The following is a 17564-nucleotide window of genomic DNA, read 5'->3' on the forward strand; positions in this document are numbered from 1 at the left end:
TGACCAAGAGGATATATGTGTCAGAGGTGGAGGGAACGAGGAGAAGTGGGAGACCAAATTGGAGGTGGAAAGATGGGGTGAAAAAGATTTTCAGTGATCGGGGCCTGAACATGCAGGAGGGTGAAAGGCGGGCAAGGAATAGAGTGAATTGGATCGATGTGGTATACCGGGGTTGACGTGCTGTCAGTGGATTGAATCAGGGCATGTGAAGCGTCTGGGGTAAACCATGGAAAGTTGTGTTGGGCCTGGATGTGGAAAGGGAGCTGTGGTTTCGGGCATTATTGCATGACAGCTAGAGACTGAGTGTGAACGAATGGGGCCTTTATTGTCTTTTCCTAGCGCTACCTCGCACACATGAGGGGGGAGGGGGATGGTATTCCATGTGTGGCGAGGTGGCGATGGGAATGAATAAAGGCAGACAGTGTGAAATTGTGTGCATGGGTATATGTGTACGTGTCTGTGCGTATATATATGTGTACATTGAGATGTATAGGTATGTATATTTGCGTGTGTGGACGTGTATGTATATACATGTGTATGGGGGTGGGTTGGGCCATTTCTTTCGTCTGTTTCCTTGCGCTACCTCGCAAACGCGGGAGACAGCGACAAAGTATAAAAAAAAAAAATATATATATATATATATATATATATATATATATATATATATATATATATATATATATATATATAATGGAAAGGATCACAATTTTGAGTGAGTTTGGTAATACTTCAACTATTTATAGAAATACAGGGCGTGGCAACGCTGTCACATCATACTTTCCCCCAGCCAATCAGAAACTTGGACCAATGAATATGGACCAATGAACGGGTCCGAGGCGTTTCAACTTGGACCAATCTGGCGAAGTCTTCTTCATCTTCCCGAGAGACTCCTTTGGTCGCCGTCATTCTAAAGCAGGCCTTCGTACACTCAACATCGAATTGACTCACACGCGTGGTCACTGAAGGTGAGTACATCCTCAGCTACAGACTTTAAAAAGAATTACACAGATTTAGTCCAAATGCGACGCTGTTACGAAGAGAACAGCGCTTGATTTCGGATGTCCAAAGCACCGACTTATTATTCTTCGGATGAGCCTCTCCTGTTCTTTTGAAACTGCGAATTTCTCACCAAAAATCGGTTTTTTGTTACGAATCCAGATTATGATAATCGAAGGTGCTGTTTATAATGGTCTATTCACCTCGCCCATTCTAATATCCATCGGATACTTTTTTTCATCCCCTTATTATTAGTTTGTCGGAGCGATAAGAACAGCTAGCCTTGGTCTTCAAATTTGGGCTTGGTGCCAATTACTGCACCATATTCATTCAAACTCACTGCATTTGCATGGCAGGCAATAAAGATTAGATGCAAGAGACTTTTTTTTTTTTGCTTTAATATACGTGCATTTAGCTAACACGAAAACAGTCAACCCCAGATGAACCGATATGAAAACAATTAACCCCAAATTATCCAACACGAAAACAATTAATCCCAGATTAGCCAACACGAAAACTGTCAAACCCAGATGAGCCAACACGAAATTCTATGAAACTAAAGTTCCTAAGGGATATCTTACCTTCTAATGCAATTCAGTTTAGGCGTGTAGATGTTCTTTGTGTTTGGCCGACAGATGAAAGTTTACAAACATTTCTCCCTTTACTTAAAAATTTAGTACCCTCCATCAAATTCACGGTAGAAATGGAAAATAGTGGTATGCTAACATTTTTAGATTGCATGATCAATAGGGATGGAAACATGTTTAAGTTTTGCATACTCGTAAAATATATCATTATCACTCAGCTCAACATGACAGAGTTAAATTATCATCATTACAGTCTATTTTCCTCAGGGCATTACTTATATGCAGTCCAGAGTTTGCTGATGAAGAGTTTGAGAGGATATATTTTATGGGAACCAAGTTAAAGTGTCCTAGATCTTTCATTGATAAATCTCTTAAGTGGGCAAAGAAATAATCTTTTAGAGTTAAACCCAAACCTCCCTTTAACATCAAGAACCATTTAGTTCTCCCTTTTAGTAATAATTTTACATTACTACCCGTGTAGCTTAAATCCATTATGGTAAATGTTGCCTTCAACAACAATAATACAGTAAAAGATATACTGATCAGGAACTCACCAGAAAGTTCTGCTGGCTGTGTTTATAGAGTACCATGTAAAAATTGATACGTTTTATGTTGGGCAGACTGGTAAGGATCTTTCTGTTCAGACTTACGCAACATAAATATAAGAACACGACAAGAATCAAATGCCTTGTTTAATCATGTGAAAAATTATGATCGCTGTACTGAAAGGAGCAATGCCATCTCAGTTATTAACTCTTTTACCACGAGAAATATCATGGAATCTTCTACAACTAAATACACAAAGAACTGTAACATTAACATTAGTGAAGGTCTATACAAATTGGATAGCTTAATTGTTGATGAAATTTGTAAACAGTTCCCTCTCTTGTCCACATGATTAGCTTATGATACGCTTGTTGCCAGACTTGAACGCACCCGACCTTCGATTCGGGTAGTGACTGTTTACCAAATGGCGTCCTAGTTACGTCTCTTCCTTGTATATCAATTGACTGTTATATTTCTCTTTCTTGTATCTCCCCTGATGTGATCGTTACACGAAAGTGCACTTAAGAACTTATCGTGTTTCATTTCCCAGTGTATCAGAAGGAATATATGCACTCTTCGTGTATATATAATGACTGAGTATACACAGCTGTGACTGTGACTATACACAGCTATGACTGTGAGTATACATAGCTATGCCTATGAGTATACACAGCTATGACAGTGAGTATACACAGCTATGAGTGTGAGTATACACAGCTATGACAGTGAGTATATACAGCTATGAGTGTGAGTATACACAGCTATGACTGAGTATACACAGATATGACAGTGAGTATACACAGCTATGAGTGTGAGTATACACAGCTTTGACTGAGTATACACAGCTATGACAGTGAGTATACACAGCTATGACTGAGTATACACAGCTATGACTGAGTATACACAGCTCTGACTGTGAGTATACACAGCTATGACTGAGTATACACAGCTATGACTGTGAGTATACACAGCTATGACTGAGTATACACAGCTTTGACTGAGTATACACAGCTATGAGTGTGAGTATACACAGCTTTGACTGAGTATACACAGCTATGACTGAGTATACACAGCTTTGACTGAGTATACACAGCTATGACTGAGTATACACAGCTATGACTGAGTATACACAGCTATGACAGTGAGTATACACAGCTTTGACTGAGTATACACAGCTTTGACTGAGTATACACAGCTTTGACTGAGTATACACAGCTATGAGTGTGAGTATACACAGCTTTGACTGAGTATACACAGCTGTGACTGAGAGTATACACACCGATGATTGAGTATACACAGCTATGACTGAGTATACACAGCTCTGACTGTGAGTATACACAGCTATGAGTGTGAGTATACACAGCTATGACTGTGAGTATACACAGCTATGACTGAGTATACACAGCTATGACTGAGTATACACAGCTATGACAGTGAGTATATACAGCTATGAGTGTGAGTATACACAGCTATGACTGAGTATACACAGCTATGACTGAGTATACACAGCTATGACAGTGAGTATACACAGCTATGAGTGTGAGTATACACAGCTATGACTGAGTATACACAGCTTTGACTGAGTATACACAGCTCTGACTGTGAGTATACACAGCTTTGACTGAGTATACACAGCTATGACTGAGTATACACAGCTATGACTGAGTATACACAGCTATGACAGTGAGTATACACAGCTTTGACTGAGTATACACAGCTTTGACTGAGTATACACAGCTATGAGTGTGAGTATACACAGCTATGACTGAGTATACACAGCTCTGACTGTGAGTATACACAGCTCTGACTGTGAGTATACACAGCTTTGACTGAGTATACACAGCTTTGACTGAGTATACACAGCTATGAGTGTGAGTATACACAGCTTTGACTGAGTATACACAGCTCTGACTGTGAGTATACACAGCTATGACAGTGAGTATACACAGCTATGACAGTGAGTATATACAGCTATGAGTGTGAGTATACACAGCTATGAGTGTGAGTATACACAGCTATGACTGAGTATACACAGCTATGACAGTGAGTATACACAGCTATGACTGTGAGTATACACAGCTATGACAGTGAGTATATACAGCTATGAGTGTGAGTATACACAGCTATGACAGTGAGTATATACAGCTATGAGTGTGAGTATACACAGCTTTGACTGAGTATACACAGCTTTGACTGAGTATACACAGCTATGACAGTGAGTATACACAGCTATGACAGTGAGTATATACAGCTATGAGTGTGAGTATACACAGCTTTGACTGAGTATACACAGCTCTGACTGTGAGTATACACAGCTTTGACTGAGTATACACAGCTATGACAGTGAGTATATACAGCTATGAGTGTGAGTATACACAGCTATGACAGTGAGTATATACAGCTATGAGTGTGAGTATACACAGCTATGACTGAGTATACACAGCTATGACAGTGAGTATATACAGCATTCTGTGTGAGGTTGAGTTAAAGTATACCAAACCTACCCAACCCCTCACCCTCCCTGTGGCACACTGACTGTCAAGAGGTGAGGTGACCCCCCACACCCACCGGTTGTTGTGGGTCAACTATGGTCTCTCAGGAACCTTCTCGAGGTCTCTACGTATATGTGGTGCACATGAGGTTGCAACATGGTGTCTCTTGTGTGTGTGTGTGTGTGTGTGTGTGTGTGTGTGATGGGGTGGACATGCCGTCCCTCCTGCTCCTCATGTTGTGCACAGGAGCAATATGGTTTCCTTAGCATTTGAGTGTCTGAACGTATCCTTAATGGTCCTTCCCACATCCAATCACCCTCTGGTCCCTTTTCCCATAACCAATCACACCACTGGTCCCTTTTCCCCCCGCCAATCACTCCACTAGTCCCTTTTCCCCACATCCAATCAATCCCCTGGTCCCTCTTCCCCCTCCAATCACCCCCTGGTCCCTTTTCCCACATCCAAATCAACCCCCTGGTCCCTCTCTCTACATCTGATCACCCCATGGTCCCTCTTCTTACACCCAATCATGTAATAATCCACTCCTCCCCCTACACTTACAAGACCCTACAAGGCCACGTGTCTTCTCTCAGAACCTTGTGTAACGTATGTGTTGTTGGCTACGTGAGTAAAAGTTACACACAATGAATAACAATTGCCTCACCCACTTCAACTGCCTCACCCACTTCAATTGCCTCACCCCCTTCAATTGCCCCACCCACTTCAATTGCCTCACCCACTTCAATTGCCTCACCCACTTCAATTGCCTCACCCACTTCAATTGCCTTACCCACTTCAATTGCCTCAACCACTTCAATTGTCTCACCCACTTCAATTGCCTCACCCACTTCAATTGCCTCACCCACTTCAATTGCCTTACCCACTTCAATTGCCTCAACCACTTCAATTGCCTTACCCACTTCAATTGCCTCAACCACTTCAATTGTCTCACCCACTTCAATTGCCTCACCCACTTCAATTGCCTCACCCACTTCAATTGCCTTACCCACTTCAATTGCCTCAACCACTTCAATTGTCTCACCCACTTCAATCGGCTCACCCACTTCAATTGCCTCAACCACTTCAATTGTCTCACCCACTTCAATCGGCTCACCCACTTCAGTCACTGTTATCATCTCCCAACCCTCATTATCTGCCTTCTACTAGCATATAAGATCAAAAGTCGTTCCACACGCGTTTCAGCACACCGGTATGGGACCGATGGTTCTCTCGTTACGACCCTTTTATTCAATGGTACGACTCTGGGGTGGGGGAGGAGGTTGGACTGGCCTTTTTTTTAAGGTTAGGTACAAACACTGGGTCGTCATGCCCAAGGGTCGTCCCGTCGTGCTCAAGGGTCGCACCGTCGTGCTCAAGGGTCTTACCGACGTGCTCAAGGGTCGTACCGTCGTGCTCAAGGGTCGCCTAGTCGTTTCCAAGAGCAGCACCGTCGTGCACACTGGGTCGTCCCGTCGTGCTCCCCCCCCCTCAAAAAGAAATACTATGGCGTACATCACACACACACACACACACACACACACACACACACACACACAGGGTCCGGCCAAAGGTAATGTATCTATAATCTCATTCCGCGTATTTCCTCTACTCTTCATTTCATCACAGTCACTTATCATCATCATCACCTCAACTCATCACCACGTCCACGTCAGCTTCCCAGAACGCAACAGTTCTCCTTGCGTAAGATATGAGGATCCAGATGTCTTACGCTCGGAACGCTCCAGAACTCCGGCTCGGGAAGGGGAAAAAAAGTTTAAAAAAGGTTTTTGGTTCCCTTAAAAGAAAAGGGGGGGTTTGGACGGTTTGTCGTACCTACGATCGGCTGTGCGTCAGCTGGACGCGAAGCTGCGACACAGAGAGATATGTTAAGGGTGGAACAGAAGGATGTGTATGACTGATCTATTCCAGCACAGCATTCACATGTATTCCCTTGTACCACCTTCTTCGCCGTATATCGAGGTAGCGTCAGGAACAGACTGCTGAGACATACAGTGGGGGAGTATTTTTGGTTGGTTCCCTCCTGTGCTCCTTCTTTTGACAAGTAATAATACAAGAGGGGAATATCTACAGCCTTCCCCAGCTCTCCAGTCGCCTTTTACGATACGCAAGAGATATGTAGTGTGTGTGTGTATATAATATATATATATATATATATATATATATATATATATATATATATATATATATATATATATATATATATATATATCAGCTAGATATTGGCTGTGAACCGACAAATAATAAGTTTAAATGACAGCAGGATGGTACTGAAAGTTAAATAATATATAATAACCAGAGCTAAATATACAAAGAAAACGAGTACATGTACCCCCTGGAAACGAAAATGGGAACTTTAATATTCGCTCATCATACAAGAGGTTGGATGATGGCTGGGATGTGTGACAAGCCGTTACGCCTGTTACGCCAAAGTGTCAGGTTTTAGCCACCATGGATGAGCAGAAGAACCAGGCTGGCGTAACACTGGTAAAAAAAGAAAATGAATAAGATGTGATTATCTATGCTTGTCACTGCGTTTTCTATAATGAAAAAAAAAAAAAAAAAAGCCAGAGTCGACCCTTCGAATTATTCTTGCTATCCACCACAACTTTACACAATTGATCTTTAAGGATTTTGAATCACAAATTATACTACCGAATAATGTCATCTTTTCCCCTTTATGCCATAATATCTTCTTTTTTCTTCGTAATATTTATCATTCTGTATATGGTACGACTTCATATATAATCAATATCTTTTTTTCTTCGTAATATTTACCATTATATGGTATGATTTCATATATAATCAATATTACATGAGTTGTACCTAATTTCTCGGCGTTACAGTACACTGTATAACATGGTTGGTAGATCTACACATATAGCCCCTGCGTCATGCATACATATGTACACATCTGAATTTCCCTACCTTTTAGCATCACAGTCTGTACTACACTAACACCGTTAGCAATGATGTGAACCTCTTCCAATGTGATGTAAACCCCCCTTCTCAGATGACGTGAACCCTGTTCCCATGTGATGTGAACCTCTTCCCATATGATGAGAACCCATATCCATGTGATGTAAACCCCTCTTTCCATATTATGTGAACCCTCTTCCCATATGATGTAAACCCTCTTTCCATATTATGTAAACCCTATTTCCATATGTGAACCCTCTTTCCATATTATGTAAACCCTATTTCCATATGTGAACCCTCTTCCCATGAATGTGATGTGAATGAACCCTCCTCCCATGTATGTGATGTGAATGAACCCTCCTCCCATGTATGTGATGTGAATGAACCCTCCTCCCATGTATGTGATGTGAATGAACCCTCCTCCCATGTATGTGATGTGAATGAACCCTCCTCCATGTATGTGATGTGAATGAACCCTCCTCCCATGTATGTGATGTGAATGAACCCTCCTCCCATGTATGTGATGTGAATGAACCCTCCTCCCATGTATGTGATGTGAATAAATGAACCCTCCTCCCATGTATGTGATGTGAATGAACCCTCCTCCCATGTATGTGATGTGATGAACCCTCTTTCCATGTCATGTGAACCCTCTTTCCATATTATGTAAACCCTATTTCCATATGTGAACCCTCTTTCCATATTATGTGAACCCTCTTCCCATATGATGAGAACCCATATCCATGTGATGTAAACCCTCTTTCCATATTATGTGAACCCTCTTCCCATGTGATGTGAACCCTCTTCCCATGTGATGTGAACCCTCTTCCCATGTGATGTGAACCCTCTTCCCATGTGATGTGAACCCTCTTCCCATGTGATGTGAACCCTCTTCCCATGTGATGTGAACCCTCTTCCCATGTGATGTGAACCCTCTTCCCATATGATGTAAACCCTCTTTCCATATTATGTAAACCCTATTTCCATATGTGAACCCTCTTCCCATGTGATGTGAACCCTCTTCCCATGTGATGTGAACCCTCTTCCCATGTGATGTGAACCCTCTTCCCATGTGATGTGAACCCTCTTCCCATGTGATGTGAACCCTCTTCCCATGTGATGTGAACCCTCTTCCCATGTGATGTGAACCCTCTTCCCATGTGATGTGAACCCTCTTCCCATGTGATGTGAACCCTCTTCCCATGTGATGTGAACCCTCTTCCCATGTGATGTGAACCCTCTTCCCATGTGATGTGAACCCTCTTCCCATGTGATGTGAACCCTCTTCCCATGTGATGTGAACCCTCTTCCCATGTGATGTGAACCCTCTTCCCATGTGATGTGAACCCTCTTCCCATGTGATGTGAACCCTCTTCCCATGTGATGTGAACCCTCTTCCCATGTGATGTGAACCCTCTTCCCATATGATGAGAACCCATATCCATGTGATGTAAACCCCTCTTTCCATATTATGTAAACCCTATTTCCATATGTGAACCCTCTTCCCATGTGATGTGAACCCTCTTCCCATGTGATGTGAACCCTCTTCCCATGTGATGTGAACCCTCTTCCCATGTGATGTGAACCCTCTTCCCATGTGATGTGAACCCTCTTCCCATGTGATGTGAACCCTCTTCCCATATGATGTAAACCCTCTTTCCATATTATGTAAACCCTATTTCCATATGTGAACCCTCTTTCCATATTATGTAAACCCTATTTCCATATGTGAACCCTCTTCCCATATGATGTAAACCCTCTTTCCATATTATGTGAACCCTCTTCCCATGTGATGTGAACCCTCTTCCCATGTGATGTGAACCCTCTTCCCATGTGATGTGAACCCTCTTCCCATGTGATGTGAACCCTCTTCCCATGTGATGTGAACCCTCTTCCCATGTGATGTGAACCCTCTTCCCATGTGATGTGAACCCTCTTCCCATGTGATGTGAACCCTCTTCCCATGTGATGTGAACCCTCTTCCCATGTGATGTGAACCCTCTTCCCATGTGATGTGAACCCTCTTCCCATGTGATGTGAACCCTCTTCCCATGTGATGTGAACCCTCTTCCCATATGATGAGAACCCATATCCATGTGATGTAAACCCCTCTTTCCATATTATGTAAACCCTATTTCCATATGTGAACCCTCTTCCCATATGATGTAAACCCTCTTTCCATATTATGTAAACCCTATTTCCATATGTGAACCCTCTTCCCATGTGATGTGAACCCTCTTCCCATGTGATGTGAACCCTCTTCCCATGTGATGTGAACCCTCTTCCCATGTGATGTGAACCCTCTTCCCATGTGATGTGAACCCTCTTCCCATGTGATGTGAACCCTCTTCCCATGTGATGTGAACCCTCTTCCCATGTGATGTGAACCCTCTTCCCATGTGATGTGAACCCTCTTCCCATGTGATGTGAACCCTCTTCCCATATGATGTAAACCCTCTTTCCATATTATGTGAACCCTCTTCCCATGTGATGTGAACCCTCTTCCCATATGATGTAAACCCTCTTTCCATATTATGTGAACCCTCTTCCCATGTGATGTGAACCCTCTTCCCATGTGATGTGAACCCTCTTCCCATGTGATGTGAACCCTCTTCCCATGTGATGTGAACCCTCTTCCCATATGATGTAAACCCTCTTTCCATATTATGTAAACCCTATTTCCATATGTGAACCCTCTTCCCATGTGATGTGAACCCTCTTCCCATGTGATGTGAACCCTCTTCCCATGTGATGTGAACCCTCTTCCCATGTGATGTGAACCCTCTTCCCATGTGATGTGAACCCTCTTCCCATGTGATGTGAACCCTCTTCCCATGTGATGTGAACCCTCTTCCCATGTGATGTGAACCCTCTTCCCATGTGATGTGAACCCTCTTCCCATGTGATGTGAACCCTCTTCCCATGTGATGTGAACCCTCTTCCCATGTGATGTGAACCCTCTTCCCATATGATGTAAACCCTCTTTCCATATTATGTGAACCCTCTTCCCATGTGATGTGAACCCTCTTCCCATGTGATGTGAACCCTCTTCCCATATGATGAGAACCCATATCCATGTGATGTAAACCCTCTTTCCATATTATGTGAACCCTCTTCCCATGTGATGTGAACCCTCTTCCCATATGATGTAAACCCTCTTTCCATATTATGTGAACCCTCTTCCCATGTGATGTGAACCCTCTTCCCATGTGATGTGAACCCTCTTCCCATGTGATGTGAACCCTCTTCCCATGTGATGTGAACCCTCTTCCCATGTGATGTGAACCCTCTTCCCATGTGATGTGAACCCTCTTCCCATGTGATGTGAACCCTCTTCCCATATGATGAGAACCCATATCCATGTGATGTAAACCCCCTTCTCAGATGACGTGAACCCTGTTCCCATGTGATGTGAACCCTCTTCCCATGTGATGTGAACCCTCTTCCCATGTGATGTGAACCCTCTTCCCATGTGATGTGAACCCTCTTCCCATGTGATGTGAACCCTCTTCCCATGTGATGTGAACCCTCTTCCCATGTGATGTGAACCCTCTTCCCATGTGATGTGAACCCTCTTCCCATATGATGTAAACCCTCTTTCCATATTATGTAAACCCTATTTCCATATGTGAACCCTCTTTCCATATTATGTAAACCCTATTTCCATATGTGAACCCTCTTTCCATATTATGTGAACCCTCTTTCCATATTATGTAAACCCTATTTCCATATGTGAACCCTCTTCCCATATGATGTAAACCCTCTTTCCATATTATGTGAACCCTCTTCCCATGAATGTGATGTGAATGAACCCTCCTCCCATGTATGTGATGTGAATGAACCCTCCTCCCATGTATGTGATGTGAATGAACCCTCCTCCCATGTATGTGATGTGAATGAACCCTCCTCCCATGTATGTGATGTGATGAACCCTCTTTCCATATTATGTAAACCCTATTTCCATATGTGAACCCTCTTTCCATATTATGTGAACCCTCTTCCCATGTGATGTGAACCCTCTTCCCATATGATGTAAACCCTCGCCTTCTTTAAGCGCGTTAACAGATTATCTAGCGAATGTGGCATCGCATAAGGGGAATTACCTTTTGGCTAGCAGTAGAAGCTGGGTGTTGTTATTTCGAGCCAGTAAGAGTTTGCTAACCTTACGAACGTGCGTTTTGGTATGGCAAAGCTATCGGGAAGGCCAGCAAAATATCACGGTTCAATGGCATTAGGGGCCAACGAAAGATCATGTAGAAAACTATGATCCTACGCCGTAGTGATGTGTGGGGGACCTAACTTCACACGCGCCCGTATCCCTCGCTGCCGCTCCACTCTGTGTAAAAAAAGGAAAAAAAAGAACCAAATATACTCTTACAACCGCGTAGAGCTGTATGGTGTTCGTTACCGCAACAGTGGTATTAAGGTACAGGTTACAAGCGGGTGAGATGTGGAGACCACAGTGAGTCGGACAAGTGTAGGCTCGTGCTAGGGCGCTTGGGCTCGAGACAGATCGCCCGTCCAGTATGGTTTTTAGGAAAAGATATCGTACAGAGAGGATCGCGTTCGCCTTTTATAGTGTGATAAGGACAAGCATATAACCAGCCGTAGTAACCTGTGGTGGTGAATTTGTGTGTGTGTGTGTGTGTGTGTGTGTGTGTGTGTGTGTGTGTGTGTGTGTGTGTGTGTATTTATTCGTACAATGTTCAGACCGTTGTCTGTTCAGTGCCAGTCAGCCATGGGAGGAGCGACTCCCTTCGCATCCACAGGAAAATTTATCAACTCGCAAGAAACTTCACCGTAACTACTCCAGCTCCTGCGAGACGAGTGTCGTTCGCGTGGCCCGAGGTGATCGCCTCTCTGACCACCAGTTTGGCGACCTTCTTCGTTGCCATGGCAACCGGACGCCCCTCACAGTTTGACTTCGAGTGGCAGTTATTGTGCCCGAGGGAGGGGCGTGGTAGTAGCGCGGCTTCTTCCCAAGGAGGCTCTTTATCGCCCTCTACTTCCTCGTCCTCCTCCTCCTCCTCCTGTGATGATGTATTCGACCTCCTAACGTCTCGTTCCGACCAGTCTCTACCTGATCTTTCCCAGGTGATCCTCATTCACTCCACTACCGCCTCCACCACCACCACCTCCACCACCACCAGTCCAGCATACGTACCTATCGCCTCCCTCATCTCCATCACCGACGACAGCAGTGTCTCGACGGACAGCTGCGCCACCTCCACGCCTTCGGAGGCCAGCGTCACACGGGCTCCCACGCCACCCCAAGTCGTCCGTCACCCCGGCCACGTACTGAATGGATGCGACACCAGTGGGGAGGCTGGAGCGGTAGGCGGAGCCACTGGCCCACGGGAAGGTGTTGGAAAAGTGGGGAAAGGGAAAATAAGAGACCCAAGTGTCACAGACAAGAATGTGGGTTGGGGGTCAGGAGGCCGCCAACATGCCTCGGGAGACACGGAGGGCACCCCCACTATATGTACCACCTCCCCATCACCGAACACTCTCCCTCTGAAGGCCCCCTCGCCCGCAGGTACCCCAGGCGAAGTCCCTCTAACCTCACCCTCGTCAGGGCCCGCCGCATCCTCTCTCGCAGTCAAGAGCCGCGCCCAACCCATGGCGAACGAAAGCAGAAGTGGCCAGCCAGGATCCCCTTCAAAAAGTGGGCGAGACAAGATTAAGCAGGAGGAGGAGGAGGCGGCGGGTGGAGGAGACCTTGCCCCCAACAGCATGGCCTCCCGCGCCCAGACCTACATCACGGGGGCTTGCTCGCCAGCCTGTGCCGAACTGTTCACCAGGCTCCATCTAGAAGTTACCCACACGAAACATCAGCTCTCCGCCTTAAGTGTTAAAGTATGTATTCACAACCTTTTCCTAATTCACTTTATTACTAAATGTTTCCTGATGTACGTTAAGTGGAGGATTCCAAAGCTATTTTTAACTGGGGAATTAGCGTACAGAGAGAGAGAAAAAAAATTGTCTTAAGGACACTAAACAAGAAGATATAAAGGAGTAGGATGAATGATAGAACGTAAAAGATTAAGATATGAAAAATAGAGGAATTAAGATTCACGTAGGCTGGCCTCTTGGTAGAGCGTTACAATAATGAAATTAATTCATTCGTGGGCAATGGGAAATACTCTAAAGACTGCGTGCAGATTTGGATGATCCAAAAAAAAAAGTAGCTACACGATACCGTCTAACTTACCTAATGGTGAGAATGACTAGGCCCGACCCCCACCTCAACAATAGCTATTACATACTAGAAATCTGGCTACACTTAAGGCTGAAATCAGACCTGTCCATCGTGGACACACAATTCTTGTAAGACAGCGTCGGGCCGGGCTATGGCTGGTCCTGAATCAAGCATGCGAGATAAATCGACTGTGGTGTCTGTAAATCTTGACCAAAATTTACATGTGTGGTTTACAAAAAGAAAAAAAAAATGTGTGTGTAAAGAACGGCCATAATAATATCCTATTCTTGATACACATTTTGTGTGTCGGTGCTTAATTTATCTAATTCAACAACATCAATTCGTTGATATTTCGTTAGAGGTTACAGGAACATGATTTATAGATATTCTTACTTTCGTGATATATTATATTCGGGCAAACATAAATCTACAATCGAATAGTAGTTCATCATTCGTGTTTCACGAATACCATGTTTATCAGTTAGTTGATCACGTGGGACAGACTTTTAATGTTTTTTCATGATGGTGTGACCAAAAAATTGTCGCATTTCAGAGAGAGAGAGAAAAATATTATAGTAGCAAAGATTGCTACATTTCTATTTTCTCTTTACAGTACAATTATCTCAGTGGTCGGGTATACACACACTGACGGAACTGTTCATACAATCGAAGCTTTGGGAAGTCAGCGGAAAAAAAGAAAGATAATAATTCATTATGAAACCTAGAGTTATCGTTGTGGTCCGGACGAGATTTGCGGCAGTAGGAAAAAATTGGCAAAAAAAGAAATAATAATAATAATAATAATAATAATAATAATAATAATAATACTGAAGACATTACTAGCTAGGGTTGGCTGAAAGAGCTGGCGAAACTAGGCTCACTGAGGACGAGCCTGGAAAACCGGGAAATGAAATATGAACGAGAAATATGCAGGAGTTATGGACGAACCTGGTGCCATCGGAGATGAAACTATCTGAAATTTTAAAGAAAATGGGAGGTGCGCAGGGGTTTTTAAAGCAGGGGATGCCACGTAGGATAAAAAAAAAAATTTAAAGATGATACGGAACAATCGTTTACCAGAGTCGTTCGTGATTTCGCGAGAAATAGGAGACGGTAATTCAAGTGAGGGGAAAATGGTGGTCTTGGAAATAAAAAAATGGAGAGTGGGACCACAGCTTGTAACGTCTTGTTCTTATTAAGTAAAATACACCTGGCTACCTCCTGGCAGGACACGATATTGGGAAATCTAATCATTCTAGAATTTACTGCCATCATTAATAATCTAGTCCACGATTTATAAAAGAAACACTATTCTTGGTCAGAAATATGAATGTTGGTTAATATATTTTTTCCTTTTTATACATATTCGCCATCTCCCGCGTTAGCAAGGCTGCGTCAAGAACAGACGACTGAGCCGAAGAAGGAAAATTCCTCACTTGGCTTGCATCTCTGTTCCTTCTCTTGGAAAATCGAAACTGGAGGGGAGGACTTCCAGACCCCGGCTCCCATCCCTTTTAAGTCGCCTTCTACGACACGCAGGGAATACGTGGGAAGTATTCGTTCTCCCCTAACCCAAGATATATATATATATATATATATATATATATATATATATATATATATATATATATATATATATATATATATATAAATATATATATGAATATGATTCCTATTTAGCCAAACCCAACTGTGACTGGGTACTCCATCCTTCCTCCTTCCCACTTATTGCACCATTCCTCTTTATCCACGTCCCCCTCCCCCCTCCCCCCCCCCACACACACACTCACACACACACACACACACACACACACACACACACACACACTCAACACGGGGCCAGCCCAGGGTCGAATCCGCTTGGGTTCGAATCCAGGGCGTGGCAGTCGGCCTACACCCGACCCAGTTGCTCAGTTGCTGACATCCACCTCCCCCTCGGGACTGGTCGATGAATGGGTGTGTGGCTCAGGCTGGTGTGTCCTGGGCTGCACGTGCCCACCACTGCATGTGTCTGGATGCCTCCACGCTTGAGATGAACTATACCAGAGAAGGCGTCGAAGCTTCCCCATGGTAAAACCAAAGCTTAAGCTAAACCGTGGCGTCGAAGCTTCCCCATGGTAAAACCAAAGCTTAAGCTAAACCGTGGCGTCGAAGCTTCCCCATGGTAAAACCAAAGCTTAAGCTAAACCGTGGCGTCGAAGCTTCCCCATGGTAAAACCAAAGCTTAAGCTAAACCGTGGCGTCGAAGCTTCCCCATGGTAAAACCAAAGCTTAAGCTAAACCGTGGCGTCGAAGCTTCCCCATGGTAAAACCAAAGCTTAAGCTAAACCGTGGCGTCGCAGCTTCCCCATGGTAAAACCAAAGCTTTTTTTAAGCTTGCGTCGCATCATCTAAGAATCACAGGCACCTCCATGGAGACATGCCAGCTCGGCTCCTGCCGACAGGTTTCTTCAGTATGCGTCCTGTGATGTCCCTCACGGTCGCAGTGTGCATGCTAAGGACCTCACAGGACCTCGCACCTCCTCTGGAGGTCGTTAGTGGCAACTGCTCTCTCAAAAGAACTGTGCATCCACCTTGGGTGTTCTTGCTTTACAAGGCATCCTCACCATACATCCCCCCACCCTGAGCTTGGCTAAGGATCTCATGGGCTCCGGGGATGGACGGTAGGCTCTGACGTGCTCCAGAGTCGGACGGTAGGCTCCGACGTGCTCCAGAGTCGGACGGTAGGCTCCGACGTGCTCCAGAGTCGGACGGTAGGCTCCGACGGGCACCACAGACGGATGGTAGGCTCCGACGGGCAGCACAGACGGATGGTAGGCTCCGACGGGCACCACAGACGGATGGTAGGCTCCGACGGGCACCACAGACGGATGGTAGGCTCCGACGGGCACCACAGACGGATGGTAGGCTCCGACGGGCACCACAGACAGATGGTAGGCTCCGACGGGCACCACAGATGGATGGTAGGCTCCGACGGGCACCACAGACGGATGGTAGGCTCCGACGGGCACCACAGACGAACGTTACCTTGGCATCTCGTCATGACCATGTACGATACGTCAGGGGAGGATGCCCCAGGTTGAGGCTGTCCCCAAGCCCTGAGACTCCCCATCTCTGATCATCGGGCCGCAGGTGTTTCCAAGATGCAGGTGTTCCAAGCTGGAGGTGTTCCATGCTGCAGGTGTCCCAAACCGCAGGTGTCACGAGGCGTAGATATGTCCCAGGCCTTTGGTAAACTCTGTCCCGGGAAGTCCCCGCAACATGGGCCAACATGTCACCCCCCCCCCACCTCCTCCTCCTTCCAGTGGTAGCCCTCGATGTTCTTGCAGCCTTCCAGTGGGTAACCCTTGATGTGCTTGTAGCCTTCCAGTGGGTAACCCTTGATGTGCTTGTAGCCTTCCAGTGGGTAACCCTTGATGTGCTTGTAGCCTTCCAGTGGTAACCCTTGATGTGCTTGTAGCCTCCCAGTGGTAACCCTTGATGTGCTTGCAGCCTTCCAGTGGTAACCCTTGATGTGCTTGCAGCCTTCCAGTGGTAACCCTTGATGTGCTTGTAGCCTCCCAGTGGTAACCCTTGATGTGCTTGCAGCCTTCCAGTGGTAACCCATGATGTGCTTGTAGCCTCCAAGTGGTAACCCTTGATGTGCTTGTAGCCTCCCAGTGGTAACCCTTGATGTGCTTGCAGCCTTCCAGTGGTAACCCTTGATGTGCTTGTAGCCTACCAGTGGTAACCCTTGATGTGCTTGCAGCCTTCCAGTGGTAACCCTTGATGTGCTTGCAGCCTTCCAGTGGTAACCCTTGATGTGCT

At 45.0% G+C, this 17564-nt stretch overlaps 1 protein-coding gene across 2 annotated transcripts in view; it reads left to right on the forward strand.

The window, feature by feature from the left end:
* The first annotated feature begins 810 nt into the window (after positions 1 to 810).
* LOC139763230 (uncharacterized) overlaps positions 811 to 17564 on the forward strand; it is a 91236-nt gene continuing 74482 nt past the window's right edge. Inside the window, exon 1 of one of the 2 annotated variants that reach the window (XM_071689126.1) lies at positions 811 to 965. Coding sequence is in view for 1 of the 2 variants with exons in the window: in XM_071689105.1 (XP_071545206.1) it covers positions 12452 to 13414 (963 nt within the window). In the remaining variant the exon portion in view is untranslated. Of the gene's footprint in view, positions 966 to 11693; positions 13415 to 17564 lie in introns of those variants that run through there. The other variant, XM_071689105.1, reaches the window with a different exon arrangement.

Source organism: Panulirus ornatus, chromosome 3 (assembly GCF_036320965.1).
Source record: "Panulirus ornatus isolate Po-2019 chromosome 3, ASM3632096v1, whole genome shotgun sequence".
Classification (NCBI taxonomy): domain Eukaryota; kingdom Metazoa; phylum Arthropoda; class Malacostraca; order Decapoda; family Palinuridae; genus Panulirus; species Panulirus ornatus.